Source organism: Diplotaxodon limnothrissa, linkage group LG23 (assembly GCF_057381915.1).
Source record: "Diplotaxodon limnothrissa isolate DT_005_m linkage group LG23, D_limnothrissa_male_GT1.1, whole genome shotgun sequence".
NCBI classification, from domain to species: domain Eukaryota; kingdom Metazoa; phylum Chordata; class Actinopteri; order Cichliformes; family Cichlidae; genus Diplotaxodon; species Diplotaxodon limnothrissa.
Genome location: NC_140617.1, coordinates 4,330,321 through 4,356,505, shown reverse-complemented (window position 1 = coordinate 4,356,505; position 26,185 = coordinate 4,330,321). Strand labels below are relative to the sequence as shown.

Genomic DNA, 26,185 nt, shown 5'->3' with positions numbered 1-26,185 from the left:
AACCGTCCTGCAGTAACTACATCAATACTTATGGAGGTTCTGAATGTAATTGGTTAATATGAATGTCAATTTCTGCCTATGTAGACGGCACTAGATTTGCGATTTTCACTTATTTATCAGTTAATTGCAGCGTTATCACAAACCGATTGTATGAAATTGCTGTTTGACCCCATTCAGTTGCAGACTGACTCGGTCTTATTGCTGTTTTATTGTCATCTCAATGCATCAAAGTTGCTTTGAAAATGAAACTGGCTGCGAGTGGTCACAGATCTGGTCCCCGTCTTCAACGCAATCATGAGGAAATGAGATTGCAACTTCACTCTACACAGTTGCAGGAATTTTAGTCATGTCACCATCTCCATCCTCCGTCTTCCCTGTTTTTTTTTTTCCTTTAATATTTTTTTTTAGCACAACCTTATTACAAACCACTGATACCCACATTTTGTCTACATAAAATTTCTCAAAGCACATTCTCATCGTTATCTTCATCCCACCACTTGTATCGAACATTTTGGGTAAATTTTATAGAATTAAAAAACTGAGTAGTGTGACTCACTGCATTCTTGATTGTCAATACAGTGGCAGATGAAATGCACTCAGTGGACCTCTTTCCACTTGTATTGTATATTACAAGTCACTCTGAGTAAGAACATCTGCTAAATACTAAAATAAGTGTTTAGTAGGCCTATCAGAGAGTTCCACTCCAGGCAGTGCTGTATTTGAAGAGAGAAGGACTCCAAGTATGTTGAGAGTCTCTTTGCTTATCCCTCTCAGCAACTGGTTAGTGTGGTGAGAGAGCCATACCGTCTCTCTCACTCTCTCATGCACGTTTATGCATACACACGAATGCGTTGTGTGTGTGTGTGTGTGTGTGTGTGTGTGTGTGTGTGTGTGTGTGTGTGTGTGTGTGTGTGTGTGCATACTTTCCTAAAATGTGAAGATCTTTCCCGTGGGGACTAGTGGATGAGGAGGGCTGAGGTGTTGATTACTGCAGTGCTTGACAGTCAAGTGTACATGTCTGTGATTTTGTGTGTGTGTGTGTGTGTGTGTGTGTGTGTGTGTGTGTGTGTGTGTGTGTGTGTGGGAGGCCAGCAGGTTAAAGAGAGGGGTAGCCAGCTAGCACCCCCCTAATACTCCTTCTCAGCTGCCGAAGTCGTCAAGTGTAAAATTGCGCACTCTTTCAAACGCACTCCATTGAAACCGAGGAGATCACACTTCCACGTGCACCCACTCACACACATGCACACGCTGCTTTGGGAAACAAGTTTGAAAAAAAGACAAGTTTGGTTTTGCAAACTTGTAGATTGCAAATAGACTGCAAACTCAACAATGGTTTGAGTAGTGTCTCAAACCATTTTTGAGACATCACAGTACTCTTAAAATACAACTACAAACACAGCCGCGCCACACATGTTAACAAACGTCGATACAGAATTACCCACAGAGCGTCAAAAAATGACAAATAATAACTTTAGTAAATAATCTTATTTTACCATCAACTGTGAAAGCTGTTAAACTCAGCAAACTAATTTGGCAAATTTGAGCATCTCTGCAGGGTTTATAAATGAGAACTGTGATTGATTATTTCATGACATTTGACTTCTTTTATTCTCTCCTTTTCTTCCAGCAACAAAGGCGTCTAGACCTGTTAACCATCACCAACTCTGGTAGGTGCCTGAATTTCTGTGCTTGGATTTCATTGTCACCCACAATCCAACCACCGCAGGACAAAAAACACAACACTAAAAGCATTCTCTGATGCACACTCAGTATTTTATCTGTTTCATAATCTGGTTTGATATTGACTTTTCCAAAAAACATAATAAAGCAAAAATATTTCACTCATACCCCACTATAACTGCTTAAATGGTTACTGCTTGAACAGCTGGGCAGTTGAAACGCAGCGATAAAACTGTTTGTGTTGTCAAAAACTGTGTTGCAGAACCACTGCTGATTTGATGGCTGCTTGTCAGTTATTTGAGCGTGTGTTAAGGGATCCTGTCTCATGGTGTGATGATTTAAATGTCCAGTAACTAAAGCTTTCCACCTTGGGATTAAATGGAAGTCATGATTTCAGCTGTAGTGAGAGCAGTCACAAGTGCAAGCATGTTCCCTAAACAGATTTTCAGAGTATATAGAAGCATGTTTGTGTGTGTGTGTGTGTTTTGTCATTTTGAATGTCTAGCAGAATCGTTTAACATGTTTTATTGTTCAAAAAGTATATTCTCTCTCTCTCTCTATCTAAAATGCTGCATTTCATGCCCTATCTCTTTAAAGCCCCCATCATGAAAAGCACCGTCTGCTTTGATTTTTCAGCTTGCACAGAGAAAACAAGACCAAAAAAACACTGGTTATGCACCACAACCCAAGGTCCTGAATATAATGACAGCCTTAGAAAAGATGCCAGTTACTAACATTTGAAGCACAATCAGATCCAGAGCCACAGACTTCTGCAGAAGTTTCTACATAGTTACAACTTATATTTGGATGTGTAATGTCAAAAAATTAAAAACTCAGGTAAGTTATGTTGCACTGAAGCATAAAATGTGACCCACACCCATTCCTTCTTTACTGGTCTCTTCTCCAAGTTTATACAGTTTCTGTATGCCACCCAGTATTATGACATTTATTAGTAATAATAATGTAACAGGAAACAAATCTAAGCAGGATATGAGTCATACAAATCCATCCTTCCATTCTCTTCCAATTATCTTTATCAGGGTAGCAGGGGGCCTGGAACTTATCCCAGTTACGATGGGGTGAGACGTGGGGTACACGCTGGACAGGTCACCAGTCAGAGGCAGGGCTAAAACAGAGAGACAGACAACCATTCGCACTCACAATCACACCTATGGGTAATTTAGAGTTATCTTAACTCCATTAATTAGTGGAGTCTGTCAATCCTATCTCCTGACTTGCATACAAGACCCACTCCACCCTTCTCCAGCTGAGAATCACTGTATAACAAATGTATATGTAATAAACTAAAATCCTAATTCTGATGAGTGAAAACAGTGTCCATCAAAATGCTGCAGAAATAGACCGTTTGCAGACATCTTGCCTGCTCACTTTTCACCTTGCTTCTTTACAACTTTCTGTCTTGTGTTCACACTTCTGCTTTGCTCATACCTGAGACATTTTAAACATAGAGTTAGTAGAAACAGCTCTGAGTAAATAAAAGTGGCAGACTGAGAGGCAGTGGGAAATACTCTGTGTATGTTGCATGTTTAGGTTGTCTTGTATATCCCTGTAACTCTGGTTAACGTCTAAAATCCTTGCAGAAGCACAACTACAATGATTTGTGCTCATTCTCATGCACTCCTCCTCCTCCTCCTCCTCAGTCCACATCACTGAACCAAATATGCACAAATCCTGCTACAACATCGTAGATTGTATTGGCGCTGATAATAAACAGACAACCAGGAGCAAGCAACTTTAAAATACAAATGATTTTAATATATTCATTATGTAAATGCTGATTTTCATTCAATAGTAGCTTTTAAAACTGAGTAGGTGAAAAACAGGATTTTTGTTGTTCATCTGAAAATTTCAGCATCTTATAAGAATTTAACATTTTCTGTCAGTTTCTCTTTGAGAGGATAATTTGTTTGTGAACAGTTTGTTGGTGGATTTCGTCTCCTTTTGAGCTGACACGAGGCACATAATGTGCGTACGTTTTCTGCAAACTAGTTGGAATTACATCCACCATGTAGCTAAAACTCATAACATGTGGTTATGCACACATATGGTGCTCCAAGTTTGACTCGATGTGGAAACGTATCACGAAGTAGTTGCGATGTTAGAAATCTATGCCAGTCTCTCAGAAAAGCAGCTGTGTGAACAAGGGATTTACTCAGATGGAGAGCAACGGGGGAAAAAAATTCAAAAAACAGGGGAGGAGAAACAGATGGTGACGGCATGAGAATACAGAGACCCATATGTCTAAGGTATCTGGATGATCTAATATGCTTTGATTAGAATAATGCATATGTGAAGCCCATGGAGACCCGGTTAATTTAGCAGGTTTGCTTTGCAGCTGTTGCTCAGGCCTTGAGTTTAGGCGCAACCCACCCATGGCTTCCACAGTTTGACAGAGAGCAGCCGCACAGAAAGAAAAGGTGGGGAAGTTGAGGAAGAGTGTAAGAAAGATTTTCGAGCGTCACTTTGCGTGGTCGAGTGAGAGAGAAAGGCATCACGCGCCGTCCGGACATCGAATGTTTAGAGCTGAGATGTGATATAGCACATCAAAAACACATTTGATTAAATGCAGTGCTAGACGTTGTCAGCGTATTTACAAATGCATTTCTTCATCCCACTATTGCGTCTCAAAAGGATGTATACATTTCCATGTACATTAGTTTGTAGTGAATGAATGTAGCCCGCTTTGAAGAATATCAGAGCAAGGTAGGTAAGGAAAACAATCTGTCTTGGAATATATTTTTTATGGATGGTTTATGATTTACCTCAGTTTGTGCAAAAAAGAGAGAAGCACTGATTCTTCAACATTGTCGTCCTCTTTCGTCTTCAGTAAACGCTGGTCATTGCAGGTCTTGTTCTTGTCTCTTCTGCCTTTTGAGCACAGCTATTGTCAGGCCCCTGAAAGAATTCTGGTTAACTGTTTTGTTTGTGTACGCTTTTGGTCAGAGGTGAAAAGGATCTTCAGCTTGTGTTGTTATGAAACATAGAACAGCTCCTTGAAGCATGTTGTTACCTTCAAATATCACCTCTAAGAATGGGAAGATGTTTGCACAGTGGCTTTCTCTCTGTCTTTTTGTCCTAATGATAACACTGTGTGTGTTACTACCGTGGGTGCAAGTGAGCAAAAACAACAGCGTTTTTAAAGGGAAGCACTGCTCAGCAAGACGTTTGATAGCTAAATCTTTAATCCTCAGGTGTGATGTCCTTATGTTAACTGCGGTGGATCTTATCTGGTTAACCGGGTATCTGGTGTCAAAAAACAAAATTGTAGTACAATCATTGTAATCATTCTAATAGTATGACAATGATAGGCTGTTTAGTGTAAGCTATACTTGTTATTTAGCACTATTGTTGTCCAGTTTGAGTCCATGTTGGACTGGTGCAGAGCAGGCAGTGGTCTTCATGGCCACTCTCAGGGCCCCAGTATAACCGCTGCTTTGATTGCTTCGCCCTCACCACAGATCTTGTATTAGCGCCTACGGCACAAGAAGAAGTCACAACAGGAGGGTTTTTCGTTTTCCAGAAAGTCTCATCTTTCCAAACTGTTGGAACGCCTTCCACTGTATAATCTTTGAATCTCTGACTTCCTGTACTGATATGTCATTGAAATGGTGAAAAAAACCGAGTCAGTTGTACACTTGTGTCTTAAACTTGGATGTGGCTACAGCATGTGTGCTTCTCGAGAGGTGCGCAACCTGATGAACTGCCACCAGAGCGATGTCACTTTGTCGTGTTGTGCTATTCACCATGGGGAGAACGTTGAGCATAATGGGGCCTTTGGATTATCAAACTGTAGTGCAGGCCGTGGTGATGAGGGGGGGAATAACCATGTGAAAAATGTGAAAAAAACAAGAGTTAATTAGTGAAATTGAATTGATGATATGCACCTTGTTTTTTTTGTTAATAGTTAAATTCAACACAGATCCTTTTTTTATTGTTAATGTTTGATAAAAACTGTCAACGTTTTTTCTTCTTCTGGAGTTGGACATGTCAGAAAAAGTGTGAAAACCACTGAGTGAGATCAACGGTAGCAGCTGTCAGTTTAAATTTAGGCTGATGATGCTGTTTAGTTTCCTGCATTCACACTGGCTAAGGGCAGGAACACAGTTATGATAGCACACATGCAGTAACATCTGTTTACATCTCGTTACATTAAATGGTCTAAATCAACAAAGAGTAGTAAACCTAAGAAACACAAAGAAAATAACTTTACTACATGATTTATTTTGAAGTGTTTCTTTTCACCGTGCTGCACTGCCACGCCCGTTCTTAGAGTTCTCCCACGTGTTAAGTCCCACTTTTACACCTGATTAATACTCTAATGACTCTGTAATTGTCTTACATTATGCCAAGTAGATTTATGGCCTCTTTCTGTTTCACATTCTGAGATCTGTTCAGAGATTTGTATCATCGTTCTTGCAATGATCACCGTCAGTAACCCTATTTGTGCTTGGGTATGACTCAGCAGACCTTTGTATCATAAATAGATATGAGTGAGTCACAGCACTCTCATGACCAAACATTTCCTACCTGTTTGGGTAATTGTGCTATCATAGCTCTTAGCTTCTGATAGTCAAAATGGAAACTTAGGTAACACTGATTTTTATTCCATAGAAGCGTAATGGAAATGTCCATTAGTGATTTTTTTAGGGCTTGGATATTGCTGATTACTCATGTCTGAAATCGGGGACAAATTTTGGTCTTTATATTCTTTGGTTCCTTCAGAGGTTGACCTAAATGGAGAGCAGAACAGCTTTCTACTGTCTCGGAAGTGCAAACATTAACAAAGCATAAAAAAAGAGAAATCCCAAAATTAATACAAAGCACAAGAATAAATTCAGATGAACAGAGGAGCACAACAGACGAAGGAAAAGAGGAAGACGCTAAGTAATCAAGATGCTCAGCAAGACAGGAAGTAAGAACATCAAGTAAATACCAAAACAAGAAGATCCACACTAACTAAACATGATACAGGGACAGTAGGAAACAGGAGCACAAAGAAGAAATGCAAACATGGAAACACTGGGGAGACTAGAGTAATAATGAAATCAAGAAGGCAAAGTCATGAACCAAAAGTCCAGGACTGTGACAATTTTTTTCTTCTTCTGATCTGTTGCAATCTAATTCAGTTACTGCATCAAGGCGCTATCAGTTAACAGGCAGAGTTGTGAACTACTACACTTTGGAGCCGGTATGTGACACAAATCCCTTTGGGGTTGGATTAGGAAGCGCATCCAGAGTAAAAGTCTGGCATGTCAAACATGTGGCTCCACATATTTGAATGCTTTAACACAATTTCATTTTTTTTGATTTGTTTACCACTATGCAGCTTAAAGTTTTAGTTCTACATGACGACCTAAAGGTTTGCACCAGATAGCACTGCCTAATAACTGCTGGGCAACGTGTTTTTTTTTTTACAGCTATAAAATGTTTTCTGTTGCTACATAGGTAATCTAAGGCGATAACGAGGTGTCCTGTTAAAATGACACTTGCTTATTTAATTTACATTAAAGCTGCTTGAAACTCGCCACCTCCTTCTTAGCTCTAGCTTACAGTAATGTGCACAGCAGGAGTGCCTTCCTTCAGGGTTTAGTCTACACCCACAGAGGGACCCTCTACAGACTGAAATAGCTTTCAATTATTTCTTACTGAAAGGATTCCTTCTCTGACCAGTGTAGAGCTCAGTGTGCTGTGCAAATTAATGCAGGTCATTATTCAGGTTGTTGTTATGAGTGGCCTTGAAGGGAAGTCTATTATATCCTTAACTTGGCAGACATATTTTATCATGCCCTGCTGCTTATTACTATTCACAGTAGGTGAGCAGATGTGCACATTTACACACACAGACACACACACCGTGGATGTGTGAAGGTTATTATGATGGCTGTATGAAGAGCAAGTGAAGCTTTCAGATGAGTGATTCTGATAGGGAAACACAGGCAGGACACTCTCTCCTTCCCCCTGCAGATTAAAGGAGTTTCCGCTCCTTTGCTCCTTTTCTCCTCGTCCACCAACCACCTGCCTCCCTGTTTGCCGTTGACGCTTCGTCCTCTGCTCGTTTGACTTAACGGCACTCGTTATCTGCAGCGATTTATTAGTAATCTTATTTTATCACAGTGGCATTGTTGTGAAACATTTGCCCGTTCTTTCTGCATCCTTTTCCTCCTTTCCTTGTGGTTTTATTTACTTTGCCTCATCTTGCTTCATAGCGTGAAGAGGAGGAATCACAGGGTATAAATAAACTAATAGTCTCAAGTGGCTTCATAATGTACTGTGTGTAAAGGAAAAGAAAAAAGAAAAGAAAAGATTTGATGAGGATTCTGCCCCTGCCGCTCTGTTAGCTTCTGTCTCTAATGATGTTCATTAGCCACTCTGAAGAGTGACTCACACTAAAACACATATTCACACATAATAAATAAATCTAACTGAGAGCTAAAGTGACACCGCAGCTTCCAGGTTTTGTCCCGAAAGTAAGAAAATCTCATTCAAAGCGCCTCTGACGGCATGTTCATATATTTACATGAATAATAGATTTTTTTTAAATGATCTAATATAGTATATTCAATATTTATGTCTGCACTGGGCTTCAATAAACACTCCTTCCTATTCTGGAAGCCCCCAAACTGATGTTAGCATACTACACGTCACAGCCCGACAGAGCGGAGGAGTTGCAGCCTTTCTTTGTAGACCCTGGAGATTAACATCCAAAAGTTTTAGTAATCAAAGTACCTTCTCTACCACTCTTTTAGTGGAGCTTTATGTCTTTCTGTGCTCACAAAGAAATCCTCCTTAACTTGTGGATGACATGGCGTCTTAGACTGTAAACCCCGGGACTTCAGAAAGACCACTGCAAGAAATGCTGACTGAGAGATTGTATTGATTAGTGAATAGCTCGTTAGTCGTTTCTGAGGCTACCCTGACAAAAGCCTGCTCGAGTGTGTATATATATATATATATATATACACTTTATATATACTTTATATGGTATATTCAGGTCCTATATACAGATATTTAGGAAAGCCAAAACAAAACACTCAATATCTGATCCCTCCATCTTTCTCATTTCACACACACTCCCACACACAGACCCACTCAAACCTCACTCGGCCTTCTTTAATTGGACACTTGAGCGGCGCACGACTGCATCTGGCTCCTGTTGAACACAGCCTGACATTTCAGACCTGCTGACCTTTCCAGCCCCGCCACAACTAAATAATGATTAGTCCTGGCAACTGTTCCACCACAGCAGCAGCCAGGTACGTACACACACATTAACGCATAATGCACGCACACACGAACAGGCACAAGAGCGAACAACAGCAGCAACACCTGCATTAAAGGCTTTGTCTTTTAACAGTGAGAAAATGGAGTGCAGGCATTGATTTGAGAGGCCATTGTCATTCTTTTGGCTTATCGATTAGATTGTCCTTTTCCATATCTGCAGTCAGCACCCAATAATGTGTTGTTCTAAATTAACTCTGCTTGCCTCTGTTTAGTTTCTCCTTTCCCCTTTATGCACTCTCAGCATTACAGTGGAAAAAAGGTCAATCATATTCATGAGATCTGGGCCGATTTGAGAGGAGGGTGTCTGAGTGCGTGCGTGTTCTCATGCGCACACTTTTGGGTTTGTGCACAGAAGCGTGCAGCGTGTGTGTCTAACGCAATGAGGCAGCGTGGAGATAATAGGCAGTTCTCAGATCTCTCTTCTGACTTTCTTTTCTTTCAGTCTATCACTTCTCCCTTTGTATCTCCATTTTCCTGCTGTTTCTGTCAGAACAGAATAGAAATGTTCTTCATTAGAGTCCGTCTTTTTACAGATATTCTTTGTGTTCTGTGCTTTGCTTTCACCAGACGAAACCACAGTATATATCTCTTAGGTCAAAGGTCACATTTTGAACACTGAGTGTGTGAATCTTTCATTACAGATATGTATAGCTACAGGTCGACTATTGTAGCGTGGGAAGCATTTTAAAGCAGTGGTATGCATATGGTGCGTAGTATTAAAATTCTAAATATTATTGCATCTTGGTTAAAGAGGCACATCATTTTTTACCCTTCGGTCGTAAAAGGCTGATGGGGTACCGTCGCCACCCCGCCGGGCGGACGCCATCCAAACAAGGCGGCGTAGGAGCTTCAAATTGGTACCACAGATGTGTCTGCTAAAAATCTCGGAAAAGTTTGAATCTCAGTGACCTCGACCTAAAGGTCAGGGTCAAAGGTCAAGTTTTATGAAAATCTTGTCAATGCGATAACTCGAGAAGGAAGTGACCCAGGATTCTCAAATTGATACCGTAGTTGTGTCTATTAAAAATCTCAGACAAGTTTGAATCTCGGTGACCTCGACCTGAAGGTCAGAGTAAGTTTTCTGAAAATGCTGTGAATGTAATGACTTGATTTTGAAATTGACACGATGGGTGTGTTTATTAGGAGGCTGACGAGTAGCGCTGGCGGTTGCTAGTATTAACTTTGTTGTTTAGATAATATGTAAAGGATCTAGAGCACGGAGGTCAAACTCATTTGATTATCTTGCTCTTAAGTAGACCAGTGAAACTCATCTTTCTGTCAATAATGTCTTAACAACATAACATAAGAGCTGAGTGAACATTATGTCTCTGTTTTTATACATAATAAATAATTAAATGCTGCTGTAATAACTCATATTATGAGAAAGAAATTACACAAAATGTCATTTTTTAAAAAAAAATTTGCTTGTTTGTTTGTTTTTGTTTTTTAACTGTTGACTTACTTTTAAAAAATCCAACATTAGTGAAAAAACAGCTCATTTAATTATTTTACTATTACTTAATTATGTTGATGTAGTATAAATATCCATGTGGGAGATTTTTGTCAGTAGGAAAATGCTGTAAAATGTATTAAAAATACAGTTTATGTCCTCCTTCACATTTCCCAAAGCTGTCCAGTGGGCTGGATTGTAGTCCGTGCTCGGCTGATTCAGGCCCCCGGCCCTTATGTTTGACACCCCTAACTTAGAGGATTCAAACTAATTCATCTTATACCAATTTCAGACACAAAGCTGCTGCTTTTTCCTACATGTCAAGTTATACAGCCCTGAAGATTGCACATAACAAAAACAAGTTGATTCTGTTACTTACTGTTAATGTAGGTTATCCTGCTGTGAACTGCAGAATAAGCATTATGTCCTTTAAACAGGAGGAAATGAATGAATGAATGAGAACTTCAGGTCTTTGAATTATATGTATAAAGTATTTAATATTACAGAGACGTAGGAAAAAAATGCTGAATGTTGACAAACTGTTAATTGTTGCCATCGTTGACTTGGTTGACGTTGGTCCTCTAGTGTTTCATGGATGTCTGTCTTTTTAAATATTTTAAAAATTCTCCTCTGTACTCTACAGTTCTAAGGTGGAAATGCTCAGCCATGTAACTCACTGCTTCTTATGCTTACAAAAACATGAACAGGTTAAAAACGTAACCTATAAATTCCCTGTATTGTTTTCCACAGACACGTACAGTCTCTACAGTGTCTCAGTATTTCAGAAAACACCAGAACACGTTGTCGGTTTCTTTGAACTGAACGGTCTCCTGCATGAGTTTGGGGTCAGCAAAGTATTTTTTCTCTCATTTGTACCATACAGCAGCCTGACTTTCTTCTTTATTGAACAGATAAAAGTCTCTGACCAAAACAATGCAGTGATGTATTGTGAAGTCATGCCCTTGTTGAGGTGGTTCATTTAGTTTGAATCTGATGTACTTTTCACGGCCTTCATGAAAATTGCATCTGTTGAGTTGAGCCACAGTATTAGTGTCCAAAGACTGTCTCTAAAACGTGACATCCTTGCTTTGTGAAATACAAAGAGATTATTATTTTAAGTTTATGTTGGTACAATTTCTGATTTACTTTAATGAAAAGATGTTTGTGCCAGAACAGTAATCTTTCCGTCTCTTGCAGGAAAAAAAATAATTAAAGTTAACCCGCTGGTCAACATTATGCACTCCACACTGTATATAAATGCCACTTGTTTTGCACATATTCAACTCTGTATATTTTATATATTTTATTATTATTATTATTATTATTTTATTTTATTTTTTTACTATTTAATTTGTAAAAATGTGTATACATACACACACACACACACACACACACACACACACACACTCACACACACACACACACGTAGGAAAATATTTAGTATACACATCCAGAAATGCATACACTATTATATATTGTACATATATTTATTAGTTTCAGGTTGGCCATTCTTGTATTTTGCTCGTTTGTGTTGTTGTGTTTGCACATCTCTGTTGCTTGTGGGGCTCGCACACAAGAATTTCACTCGCATGTGCTGTGCCAGTGTGCCTGCACATGTGATGTGACAATAAAAAGTGATTTGATTTGATTTGATTTGATTTGATTTGGTGTGTACCAGTTTCTTTTCGCTCGGCTGTAGACTTTCATCAGCTGATCTTTATCTGTCAGACCAAATTCCCCTTTGAGTTGGGCTCAAACATAAGAAATCTGCATTTATTTATGACGTTTTTCTTTTCTACTTCCATCTTTTCATAGCCACACATCCTGGAGCTTAGAAGCAACAAAGCAATTACACTTTTGTCTTTAGCACCTTTTAGCCAAGCTCACTCTGTTTCTCTGAAATGTTAATTAGGTCTCCTTTTTTTTTCTCCAGTTGGTAACACTGTTACACTGCAAAGCTATTATGCTGTATGATGTGTTGGTCTAAGTACTTCTGAGCTACTTACACATTGCTGCCCTATCACCTGGTCCACCTACTGTAGTCTGTAGCAGCTTCGGCACTGAGAATAGTCTTTTTTGCTGACTTCAGAGGAGGAAGAAGCATTTCCAGCCAGCCTGGGTTTATTGAGAAAAGGTGAAAAAAGAACTGTGGAACAACCTGCGTGTGACCTCCTGGTTCCTGGTGTACAAACCTGAGCTGATCAAGTGTCTCGATGAGTGCAAGCTTGGCTGACTTTCAGAATGTCAAGCTGCAGAGATTTTGTTTTCAGTGGATTAGAAGTATGATTTTACACCTAGAGGGAAAAAAGGAGGAAAGAAAAAGTAGGAAAAAAGGAACCAGATTATTTATATTAAAAATACTATCTGGCTTTTGTGTAAATGAGCAGCTGTGAAAACAACACCTCCTATTACTGCCCTGATTTTATTCTTTCTCTGTGAATTTGCATATTTTATCTCCCTCCTCTTTATTATGGGGGACCTATGCTTCCATTTTGATGTGGTTTAAGAAACAAACAGTGAAAGAGATGAAGGGCGGGTGGGAGGAAAGAAGAGGGCTGCGCTGGCCGCATCATATTGAGTATTTTCCAGTTGATTTTGTTGAAGGCTTCTCAGCAGCGTACCTAAATAAGCAGCAGCATGCTAATGAATGGAGAACGAGTGTGATAATTTACCAGACAAAGAATGGAGGACTGTGAGAGAGAGCCAGAGGCAGAGACAGAGGCAGGGAGAGAGTTAGGGGCAGCACGATATTGAAAATATTTTGAAATTGTTTGTCATCAAACAATTATTTAACACCTGTTTCTATATAGCCCATATGCCGGGAGGTTCTTTTTCTCAAGCTTATCCTGATAATGCTTAGAATAAATATTCGCTGTGTTACAAATACAGTAATTTCATGCACTGTTCCCACAGCCAACCATGTGTTTCATGTTTTTGCATACAGAAAAGGGGAGAGAGATGGGGGGGGTGGGGGTGTAGGGGCTAAACTCAGAGGACACTAAAATGACAACATAGAAGCACAGACTCTGTCCTCTTTCTAAAAGGACGATGTGACGAAGGCAGTAAACAGTCTGTGAACAGGCTGTGGGCTCTGAGATTATTTCTTTGTCACCAGCAGAGCCACCAGTGTTGCTGAGCACTGCTGTGGAGCAAATCCTCCTAGAGAGGACTGATTGGATTTTTGTTCCAGGGAGCCTTTTGTGTTAGCAGCATAGGGACTAGATAATAGAGGTTGATGCCATTCTGTCTCTGTGTTATGGCTGGTGGAGTGAGTTTTTGCACTGTGTGTGTGTGTGTGTGTGTGTGTGTGTGTGTGTGTGTGTGTGTGTGTGTGTGTGTGTGTGTGTGTGTGTGTGTGTGTGTGTGTGTGTCTTTAAACAACTACTATATTACTTTTTCCAACTTATTGCAGTTCTCCTTGCTTTAGAGCTTTCAGGATGATAAGTATTCATTTATTTAAGTTACTTTACTTTCTCTTTTAATCTATAGTTTTGACTATGACGAGGCATTAAAAGTACCGCACTGTTAAAGCAGGACATACTGCTGGTATACATACAGTAAACTGCCAAGAGACTCAATGTCTGGTTGAAGGTCATTTTCAGCCTGAGTCCTTATGTCAGATCTATGTTTGGAGCATGTGGCACAACGGGTGTGTATGTTTCATTTCATTTCATTTCATTTCATTTTCATTTCATTTATTTATTCATTTTCAGGCACAACAAATACCTATATTGAACATAAAATACACAAAACAAAAAACAAAACTTGCCTGAAAAAGGAGTTGAGTCCTGAATGTATAAATAAAAAAATATACATAATTTATTTCTGTAGGGGAGATTCTTTTTTTTAATTGCCGCTCCAGACGCTGAAGTCTTTTCAATCTAGAAAGTTCCTCAGCTCATTATGTCTTTCTGCTGTTCTGTTTGTGTGTGTGTGTGTGTGTGTGTGACTTTGTACTGACCTCTGTTGGAGACCAAGGAACTATACAGATAGAGCTTTACTGGCCAATCATAGTCAACAAACCGCTTATAGCAGACATTCAGGAAGGGAATGGTTATGTTTAGGTTTCTCGATAATTCTGCTTAACTCTGTGTTTCTTTTTTAAAAACATGTTATTTGGAGACTGAATGGTTTTTGTTACAGGAAACATTTTACCATTTGTACCTGACCTGGTTCCTGCTCGGTGGGCTGACTGCAGTGTGCCTGTGTGTTTCAGGCCTTTCAGCGGGTGATTGCCAGATTTGTGTTGACTGTTTTCTCATCCATAAAACTAAATGTGTCTCTCAGCACCGGGAGACAAACAGTGTTTCCCATTGTCACATCAGCTGGCATCCTGCATCTGGACAGCATGACATCTGGCTTTCTTTTTTACACTGAAAGCAAGAATCTCAGGAAGTGTGTGTGTGTGTGTGTGTGTGTGTGTGTGTGTGTGTGTGTCCTGGCTGAAGAACAGAGAAAATGCAATGTTATGCTGTTTGTGTTGTCTTTTTGATGTAGAGGAAAGAATTTTTTGGGAAATATCTGACAGGTAGTGACAGGTAGGCATAAAGTAGGGCCAACGTAAATGGACACCACTGCATATATGTACACAGATTTAAATGTGTTTTGTCACCATTATTTTTTTAACTGAAACAGGTCCATTTGCATTGCAGATTTAGATATAAATTAAGATGTTAATGGAAGCATAGAAGATAAACTCTGCTGTCCTTTAGAGACTCACAACTCTTTCAGCGGAAATTAGTGCAAGAAAATAAAGTAATGTGGGGAAAAAATAAGCAGATTGTTGGCTTTTTATATCCTTTTTCAAACACAGCAGCTGCACAACATTAAGCTCAGATTCAGTATTAACCTGCCCAGGTGTACAGTAAGCTGTAGTGGAGAGATTTGAGGTCAGTGACCTTGCCTGTCCTTGACTACTGTGTGTGGGCGTGGGTCTGTGGATGGCCAGTTGGTGGTTAAATAAAGGCCGTTAGTTGTCAAAGCTCTTTGGCCCTCATCATGCCCCTGCAACCTCGATCTGATCCCCCACCCATCACCACGGGCCTTCCATCCCCCAGTGAGGAGTGGGCTGCTGGTTGGCCCAGGTTTTATCTGCTATTATCTGTCAGATGTTATGCACCCATGAGCCTGGCTGCCCCTCTGCATGACGGGCGGCTTTGGTCGCTCGTCCAATCCCAGCGGCTCCCCGCTGTCTGTTACAGCTGCAATGAAAAGTTCTCTGGCTGCCTCCGTCTCTGTCTGACAGCTGCCCTGGAGGAAAGGGTAAGAGAAGCACAGGGAAGAGGAGGAAAAGGGGGGAAAATACCATTAAGATGAGCTGTATTCCCACAGACCAAAGCCTGCCCACCAGCCGTGTGCTGCAGCTCACCTGGCTGCCAGATAAGTGGAGATTAGAGGAGAGGAGAAGGTGGAAAAGGTATTAGAGGCATAAGAAAAATTCTCTCTGAAACCCGAGGACAGCCTTGATACTTTTAGGATTTCTTGTGTCGTGCTTGACATTTGATGCCGACGCAGAAAGGGCACAGAGGCAGACAGCCCATGCTGCTATTACACAGATAGGCCAATCTGCACTCTTTCATATATTTCTGCTTGTTTGTTCCCTGTAGTCTATTGTTCGACTTGTTGCTGCAACTGTATAAATTACAGTTTAGCGAGTTTCCTATCTAGTTAGCAGAGAATAACAGTCTGGTGACACTGGCAGGATCAATGCAGGTCCACAGCAGGAGGCAGAGTGGCCCTAATGAACTGAATTGACTGGTGCTGAAATATGATCAGTATTTCTCTGGTGGTCATTATGTTCCTCGTGAAGAAAATCAATGTCTCCTGGGTGAATCACTGAGTATGCACAGCATGAAGTCAAGGCCTGCACTGATACCATTCTAAATACTTAATGAAGTATTTATTCACAATAAGCTTTGCCACCGCATGTGTTTGTGCTCCACACACGTCTTTCTTATTTCTGTCTCGCTTTCAGTCAAAGGTCTGTTTTTCAGGCCCCGCAGCATTAGTAACTGATGTCCTTGTATGAGACTGCGCTGTTCATTTCATGGGCTATCACTTTTTAAATTGGTGAATGCCTTCTTCATGGTTGATTAGTAATTCATGCAGAGCTAATTAAGAGGCATAATAAGAGAAAGCCTGGTGAGATGATTCAAACCAAAATAGGAAAATGGTTTTACCCCGGACAGTAAACAGTTGTGATTGATTGTAGCAGAGCGTTGACCATAAAAGACGTTTATGCCTCTCTGAACCCGTCATCGTGGAACCGCACATCCATATCTTCATTTTGCTCGGGGCTACCCCCATCTTGGAGTTTATTTCCAGAAAGTTGCCTTAATGATCCCTGGCTGCCTAATGCCTGGCATTGTCACTTTGCTGATTGTGGTGTCTGCATGCTGTGGCTGCCCTGCCAACAATCATCACGCACACACCTGTACCAGCATCTGTCCAACCTGCAGACAGGCACAGGTGTTGCCTTTAGATTGGCTGTCGACGTGCACTAAAGTTACTGCGCACACTTTCTTTCCATCTTCTGCTCTTTTTCTCTGTGCATTTGTGTGTCGCACATACAAACGCACACACGCGGGGCTGTAAACTTTAACTGTCCGTCCATCTGTCCGTTCGTCTTTGGGAGCTCTTTATGATTCCAGGCGCAACACTTCATTCATGACGTGTGTGCCCACAGTCTAATTCCATCATCAGCATCATTACTGCTATTATCCCGTGTCTCCCTTTAATGCAGGCTAATGGATGACCAATAAAGATAGATGAGCCTGGCAGTGTGGAGCTAATAGGCAGGACATGATGTCTGGCTTCTGTCCTGACTCGAGTCTTTAGCCGATCAAATTCCCCCACATGATAAAATAAATCAGAACAGACTTTGTGGGCTTGACTAATTGTTAAAAAAAAGGAGCATTATAGATTTATTAAATAAATAGCAGCTGTGAATTTATTTTCTAACGGTTAAAACTCAACACACAACAATGAGCACAGAGCATTTCACTTTAAACTGTTTTTGTTTAACAGCATTTTCGGTGTGCAGAGGTCATTTCAGACCTAGATTTGAAGGCTCCTCGGTGGTAATAACTTGCAGATATCCTCGGCCCATGTATTTCTGTTTATACATAGAAAGAGAAGTTGCATAATCACATAATTATATATGCTAGAGTTTGTTTATTTTGATAAATATCCCAGTCCCGCTCTTTGTCCTTTGTAGTGATAATTTAAACATATTATTTTGTCCCTCTCCAGTCCTCTTACTCTAATAAATTAGAATATTTAAAATTATACAATATTAACTGCTTGGGTGGCTTTGATTTTTTTTTCTTTTGTTCCATATTGTTGCAAAATCCAATAGAAATCGTAGAAAAACAGATCATATGTTAAGTAGTAATCAATACTGAAGAAACTTCATAATCAGTCAGCGGTTCATTGGGGTAAAAAAGTGGATTTAGTTTGTAGGTTTTATATAAATTGCACACGCCATCCTTACAGACTAAACTTATGGTATAAATACTATGTTATCATATTTAGTTTTGAATAAAATATTTGTACATAAAAATGCATTATAGCAAGCAGTTTAATGTTTTCAAGGAGCTAAAAAATCTGTAAAGCTGATTAGAGATACCACAGATAATTCAACAATGCAGAGCAATGATAGTGAAGTGGAAGACCAGTGAACATAAAAGAGAATATATTCCTTCAATTTCACTGTCTTCATAGGTGCAGTGCAGTAAAGTGAAAAATATTTATCTTTGTGCATATTTGTCACACTTATGCTTATTTTCTTTAATATTGTTGAATCATGAACGCTGACATTAACTGAGGCAAGCAAGGACCTGCAGTTCTTTAGATGTAGTTCTGGGTTCTTTTGTGACCTCATGGATGAGTCGTCGAGTAATTTTCATTCACCACTGTTTCGAATGTCCTCGATTTGTCGGTAACTGCTTTCACCGTGGTTCTCTGAATTCCCAAAACCCTAGAAATGTCTTCGTAACCCCTTCCAGACTGATGGATTTCAGTGACTTTGTTTCTCATCTCTTCTTCAGTTTCTTTAGCTCCTGGCACGATTTCTTTCTGATCTTTTAGTCAAGTTCATTTTGTCAGACAGGTTATATTTAAGGGATTTCTTGATTCAACATGTCTGGCAGTAATCCGACTATCGAAGGTGAAATCAGCTTTCAAAAACGTGTGGTTAATCACAGTTGGTAAATGGCCTGTAGTTGTATAGTCCCTAAGGACCCCAAAGCGCTTTACACTACATTCAGTCATTCACACACAGGTGATGGCAGCTACATTGTAGCCACAGCTGCCCTGGGGCGCACTGACAGAGGCGAGGCTGCCAGACACTGTCCTCTGACCACCACCAGTAGGCAACGGGTGAAGTGTCTTGCCCAAGGACACAACGACCGAGACTGTCGGAGCCGGGGCTCGAACCGGCAACCTTCCGATTACAAGGCGGACAGCCAACTCTTGAGCCACGATCGCCCAGTTAATCCTCGATTTAATAAATGGTGGGGGTGGAATGGGTGGTTTATTATGGCCAGGTAGGTTTGGATAACTTGTTTTCCTTAATGAATGAAATAGTCATTTAAAAACTGCATTTTACATTTACTCAGGTTATCTTTGTCTAATATCAACATTGCCCATGTCCACATGCAGATACTGTCGTGGTTGACCCAGCATCTAGTTTTAGGATGTTTCGAGTTTTCTTTGAGATGTGGTTCATGTCCTGTCACTGTATCTAGTCCTCAGTATAATATTGTTTCTTGTGCTTCTGAGTTTCCCTTTGTTTCCAGCCTGTGATCTTTTGTGTGTCTTTTCTGTCTCCCCAGTCGGTCATGCCTTCATGTTTGTTAATGTCCTGTCACTGTATCAAGTTCTCATATCTTAGTCCTTATCTCAGTGTTTGTTACTTCCTATTTTATTTTGAAACTCCCTGGTCTTGTGCGTGTTGTGCTTAGTTTTGCTTCCCTATGTCTTGCTAGTCTGATTCCGTTCAGCTGTGTTTCCTGCTGTTTCCAGTCTCCTTAATTACCTGGTGTGTATATGTTGTCAGAGTCTCTTTTTGTTCTTTGTCACCTTATCCGCTGTGGTTTTGTCCTCCTTCGGGAGTACGTTCTCCTTATTGAGTTGGAGGTTTGGTTTTCCTTGTTTTGTTACCCTTGTTATTTTGCACTATTAGTTTAATAAAGCCATATTTCAGTTTACCCCTATGTTTGGGTTCTATCTCTGTCGGCCACACAACCAGACTTGACAGATACAATTTCTTTACAAAATGTTGCCAATTTAGACTGTAAAGTACTATCTTTAGCATGACTTCGCCATTTCATAAGCATTTGATATTAACCTAAAGTATACAGGCACATAGTCTTGTCTTTGAAGCATAAACTAACAAATAAATGATGATACTCCTCTCCAAGCTACAAAGCATGTATAAACAATTAATATATTTAACTTTACAAAATCTGGAGTTTCAGTTCCAACTGAAAAGTTGTTTTTTCACTCTTAAATTTTCTATAGTTTGTACACAGGCTATTGTTAAACGTGTCAGAGTTCCAACTTTGCCTCAGGATATCAGATATCCTCATCTCAGCTGCTGCTTTTATGTATCTGTCATTCACCACTCCGGTATGTCCCGGTAAATATGGAAATCCTGTATACATGTGTCCATCATTACTGATAAACAGCTTTATCATATTTATTATGATTGTAGTTGCTTATTATTATACTGATAAGGAACTTACCAGATGGACTCCAACTAAACTTTCATATTCTTCACTAAATACTAATTTAAAGGCGGTTTTGAGTTTGCCGCTTGCGTGCAGTGTTTTCTCACCACGCAGTGCACGAAGGAAGCAGAGGAGATTCTCACAGCTGGTAATAATGAAAACAAATTCAAGTTGTTTATCGTCACTGATATCTTCAAATTAAGGTTGTGGTAACAGAGCACTACATAAACGCAAACAGTTACATTTTGCTCCCTATCAGAGAGGTGCCACTCTCCCCATTACAAGTTAGAGTACAATAAGAGATGATTTTCAAGATGTTATTTCAACCCAGAGCAAAGGAAGATTTAAAGTAAGATCTCATCTTAGTTGAGTATATTTCTCCTAGTCAAAAGTGAGCTCAATAGAATATCAGAATTAGATTTTCACCACTTTCTCGAGCTTCTTAATTTCAACTCCTGAGAAACGGCTTTCCTCTCATCTCAGGCTTATCCCAGTGTAAGATCCTGAAATACTTTTTTCCCTCCCTCATTGCACTGATCTGTCTGATCTGTATTTGTCTGAAATAATCAACTTTTAAGATAACAGTACAATCCAAAAGCATACTGGATAGACTTATAAATGAGCTTCCATAGTAACAGAAATTTGTCACAGTGATCAAATTCAAGTCTCGTAGTATGTTTTATCTGTTCACACTTCTAAGACCTATATATAAAAAACATTTTGTTATTGATGTATCAGAAATCTAATTATGCTTGTGTGTCATTTAAAATACACATCTGCTGGTATGGTTTTAATAATATTTATTTTCAATTTAAATCAAAGATGTAAAACTTCAGTTTTCATTTATCATTCTCACATTTTTTTCAGCAGTATTGACACCAAACAGTTCATCAACCATACATACATTATGGAAGCCTTTGCTGAAAAGAAAAGAACAAGGGACAATGTTTCCCTGCCTGTAACAGAGTTACTGGGGCCTCTCCCTGGAGCCAGCAAGCAGGGGTGCGAATACTTGTTTCCCCTTTGTTTGATGCACGTACATTTGCCTGCTGGGCAAGAGGGTTGTTTCCCTGTTCCTTAAGGTGGGGAACTAGTCCTATTATTTGCAGGTATGATCACATGGGCAATGACAGTGAAACCTTGTGGGGTGTGATCTTAGGAATGGCCTGTCAGATCTGAATCTGAGTGGTGTTACATTGCTGGATTTCTGTGATAATCATAGTTTGTCCAAAACAAACACATTCACTTGGCACTAAGCTCTGTGGCAGGTCAATGATCAGTTTTGTGTTGATATAACTGGAGCTGTAGCAGCACATCTTAGACACTGCGATGTACAGAGTAGCGAAACTGTCAACTGACCACCACCTGGTGGTGAGTTGGGTCAGGGAGTAGGGGAAGATCCTGGACAGGCCTGGTGCTCCAATACATAAAGTGAGGGTACATGAGGTCCCGGTCCTTGAGTTCTTCAACTCCCACCTACAGCAGAACATCAACAGCATTCTGCAAGAGGCTGGGGGGACTGAATACAAATGAACCGTGCACCTCCACTGCTGAGCCACCTGACCATAAGGTGGTTGGTGCAGGTGGTTGGTGCAGGTGGTGGACTCTTGAAGTGAAGGGAGTCAAGATTAAGAAGGAATCCTATCAGACTTGGTTAACCTGTGGGATAGTAGATGCAGCTGAAGGGAATCAACAGAATGCCACATTGACAATACCTGAATCAAAAACTTAGGTATGGAAGGTATTCAGAGAGGTCATGCAACAAGACATCAGGAGAAGAAAGCAGTGAGAATCAGAATCAGAGAGACTTTATTTATCCCCAAGGGGCAATTAAGAGAATGTAGTGCTGTTGACTTGAAATGAGGACAGGCCAGGCAGTGGAAGCAATACTTTGAGGATCACCTCAATCCCACTGACGTGCCTTACATAGAGGAAGCAGAGTCTGGTGATGAGGGGATGACTTGAGGTTACCGAGGTAGCTAAACAACTCCTCAGTGGCAGAGCTTCTTGTCGTGGAACTCTGTTAATTATGCTAACAGTCCGTCCAAGAAATCTGTGCTAGAGACTTAGTAAGGGAAATGCTAGAATTTTATTTGTGTTCCTTAACACTAATTAGCAGGTATCTGTCCCTGTGCAGCACACTCATAGAGAACATGGATGCACCTCGTTAATGTGCAACTTCCCAGAATAAGTTACTAATTTAGCTGCCACCTTATTTTACAAATATCAACATTTCTGGCTACAAAAAAACCCCCAAGATGACAATGTTTTTATTTGTAAAATTTCGGTTTCGGAACAGCACATACGATGGCTGTCACTCTGACTTCAATCAACAATGAGTTATGGGGCTTTAACACAGGATGTACAGTGGGGCAAAAAAGTATTTAGTCAGCCACCGATTGTGCAAGTTCCCCCACCTAAAATGATGACAGAGGTCAGTAATTTGCACCAGAGGTACACTTCAACTGTGAGAGACAGAATGTGAAAAAAAAATCCATGAATCCACATGGTAGGATTTGTAAAGAATTTATTCGTAAATCAGGGTGGAAAATAAGTATTTGGTCAATAACAAAAATACAACTCAATACTTTGTAACATAACCTTTGTTGGCAATAACAGAGGTCAAACGTTTACTATAGGTCTTTACCAGGTTTGCACACACAGTAGCTGGTATTTTGGCCCATTCCTCCATGCAGATCTTCTCGAGAGCAGTGATGTTTTGGGGCTGTCGCCGAGCAACACAGACTTTCAACTCCCGCCACAGATTTTCTATGGGGTTGAGGTCTGGAGACTGGCTAGGCCACTCCAGGACTTTCAAATGCTTCTTACGGAGCCACTCCTTTGTTGCCCGGGCGGTGTGTTTTGGATCATTGTCATGTTGGAAGACCCAGCCTCGTTTCATCTTCAAAGTTCTCACTGATGGAAGGAGGTTTTGGCTCAAAATCTCACGATACATGGCCCCATTCATTCTGTCCTTAACACGGATCAGTCGTCCTGTCCCCTTGGCAGAAAAACAGCCCCATAGCATGATGTTTCCACCCCCATGCTTCACAGTAGGTATGGTGTTCTTGGGATGCAACTCAGTATTCTTCTTCCTCCAAACACGACGAGTTGAGTTTATACCAAAAAGTTCTACTTTGGTTTCATCTGACCACATGACATTCTCCCAATCCTCTGCTGTATCATCCATGTGCTCTCTGGCAAACTTCAGACGGGCCTGGACATGCACTGGCTTCAGCAGCGGAACACGTCTGGCACTGCGGGATTTGATTCCCTGCCGTTGTAGTGTGTTACTGATGGTGACCTTTGTTACTTTGGTCCCAGCTCTCTGCAGGTCATTCACCAGGTCCCCCCGTGTGGTTCTGGGATCTTTGCTCACCGTTCTCATGATCATTTTGACCCCACAGGATGAGATCTTGCGTGGAGCCCCAGATCGAGGGAGATTATCAGTGGTCTTGTATGTCTTCCATTTTCTGATGATTGCTCCCACAGTTGATTTTTTCACACCAAGCTGCTTGCCTATTGTAGATTCACTCTTCCCAGTCTGGTGCAGGTCTACAATACTTTTCCTGGTGTCCATCGAAAGCTCTTTGGTCTTGGCCATGGCGGAGTTTGGAGTCTGACTGTTTGAGGCTGTGGACAGGTGTCTTTTATACAGATGATGAGTTCAAGCAGGTGCCATTCATACAGGTAACGAGTGGGGGACAGAAAAGCTTCTTACAGAAGACGTTACAGGTCTGTGAGAGCCAGAGATTTTCCTTGTTTGAGGTGACCAAATACTTATTTTCCACCCTAATTTACGAATAAATTCTTTACAAATCCTACCATGTGAATTCATGGATTTTTTTTTCACATTCTGTCTCTCACAGTTGAAGTGTACCTCTGGTGCAAATTACTGACCTCTGTCATCATTTTAAGTGGGGGAACTTGCACAATCGGTGGCTGACTAAATACTTTTTTGCCCCACTGTAGCACTTTAACGCTTGCTGCTGGGTCCAGCACACAGTTCAGTCCCAGATTACCCCAGAGCAGAAGGTGGAGGTGAAGCATAGCTGCAGTTTCCAAAACTTTCAGTGGGTATCTGTGTTTTCTATGCATTGCTCTTTACCTCAAGAGTTTTAAAAGATTCATAAAGCTATTAGCACACAAGAAATCTAAGGTGCACTTAAACAGGGCGCCAATTTACAATAAGCTATGTAACTGTCAAAAACAGAGTTATTATAGTTTTTTTAGGTTTTGTTTTTATTTGCTTTTAAATTTCATTTTCAGTTTAGTTTAATTTTAGTTTCAAGTGTGGGTACGCTCACTTCAGTTTCCTAAATATAATTCTGTTCATGTGGATGAAGCGTTTTCAGTGGGAGAAACGTCTCATTTAAGTGACTTCTTCAGTTTTTTGGGATTTCCTTATCTGGATGATTGAGTTTTTGTTTGTGAATTTGATAACTGGAGTTTGAAATTGATACCGTGGGTGTTTCTCCCCTAAATCTCTGATGCATTTGAATCTGTTCCCTTCATCACGCGGGGTCACCACAGCGGGCAGCTCCACGTTTGATTTGGTGAATTTTTACACTGACACATCCCCAAAAGGAATTTTTGTCTCCTCCAAGGATGTTTTGCTTGTTAGGCAAATATGTAATCACTACGATATAATTTATTTACTTTAGGCACAAGATATAAACCTTTCCTGCATTTTACCATCCTGCCTGCTGACCAGCTGAATGGATCCTTTCTGTTGCCTGCACAGGCAGTCACTGCAGTACACAGCGGTCAACATTCACATTTGTTGACCCTTTGAACCCTAGTTGCAATATATATATATAATCAATAAGCTAAATAATTACGCACACCCCACTTTTCAGTTATTTATTTGTAAAAAATGTTTGGAATCATGTATGATTTTCATTCCACTTCTCACGTGTACAACACTTTGTGTTGGTCTTTCACATGGAATTCCAATCAAATTGATTCATGTTTGTGGCTGTAATGTGACAAAATGTGGGAAAGTTCAAGGGGGCCGAATACTTTTGCAAGACACTGTATCTGTTTACCAGGCTTTACAGTTGTGTTTCTTTTGTTATTCCTAAACCAGACAAGAACATTTGTCTTAAATTAGTTTATGAAAGACAGAATTCAGAATCTAATAAGCTTCAGATGTGAAAAGGATTATCGGGTGGGGTGGGGGGCCGGGGGGAGTACTGTAGGCAGCAATTTTTCTTTCTTCTAGAAAGGAAAAAATATTTGGATGATGTAGCTGTTGTTGCTGATGATGATTGCTTGTCCTTTTACATCCAGCTGGTTATCAGAAGGTGAAAAAAGTAAAAACACCTGTGTAGGTTGACCGTGGTAGTTTGTGCTTTTATATATTTAGAACTAAATCAATACGGTGTTGTACATTTATTGGGTCTGCAATATATTGGTAATTGAGACTGGCAACAGTTACAATAAATCTTATTACACCAGTCAGAAACATGACACACATACCGCAAATTCTCAATTATTGATCTCATGTTTTAAACCACAGTCTTTAGTGGATTGCTGCATTTGTGTCCTGTTTTATTACTGCTGCACATCTATTTCTTGTGTTTACAGTATTTAAGGTATGCTCATCGTTTCTCTGAACGTACTGCAATCTCTGGGGCACCTTTGTTGAAAAAATTGTTTACATTTTCATTTAGCTTCTCCAGGCAGCAGGAATGATATCGTGAGGTTTTAAACACTGGTGATGCTCCAGAAACTGACCCGCCTTATGCTGAAGGGCCCAGCTTTAAGGACGGGAGAGCCACTGAACAGAAGCTCAGATTAACAATAATCCCTTGTTCAACTTGTTGAGAACTTGCTCAAATCTCTCGTCTATCACTCCCATTCCTGTTTTATTTTGCCGGGTGTGCCAGACTGCTCCACTTAGTGTAGACACGCAAGATACCTCTGCCTCAGCCTCAGCCTTCTAAATAACTGTCGGTCCATTCGCTTTAAAATGTGGAAGAATTCAGCTTTTGTAAATGTATAAGGAATGTGTTCAGCT

The 26,185-nt window shown here is 40.3% G+C and overlaps 1 protein-coding gene across 2 annotated transcripts in view; it reads left to right on the top strand.

Annotated features, from left to right (window-relative positions):
• agbl4 (AGBL carboxypeptidase 4) overlaps window positions 1-26,185 on the top strand; it is a 348,823-nt gene that overhangs the window by 240,437 nt on the left and 82,201 nt on the right. For both annotated transcript variants that reach the window (XM_085349015.1, XM_085349016.1), the window contains exon 6: window positions 1,628-1,667. In XM_085349015.1, the coding sequence (XP_085205141.1) occupies window positions 1,628-1,667 (40 nt within the window). The remainder of the gene's footprint in view (window positions 1-1,627; window positions 1,668-26,185) is intronic.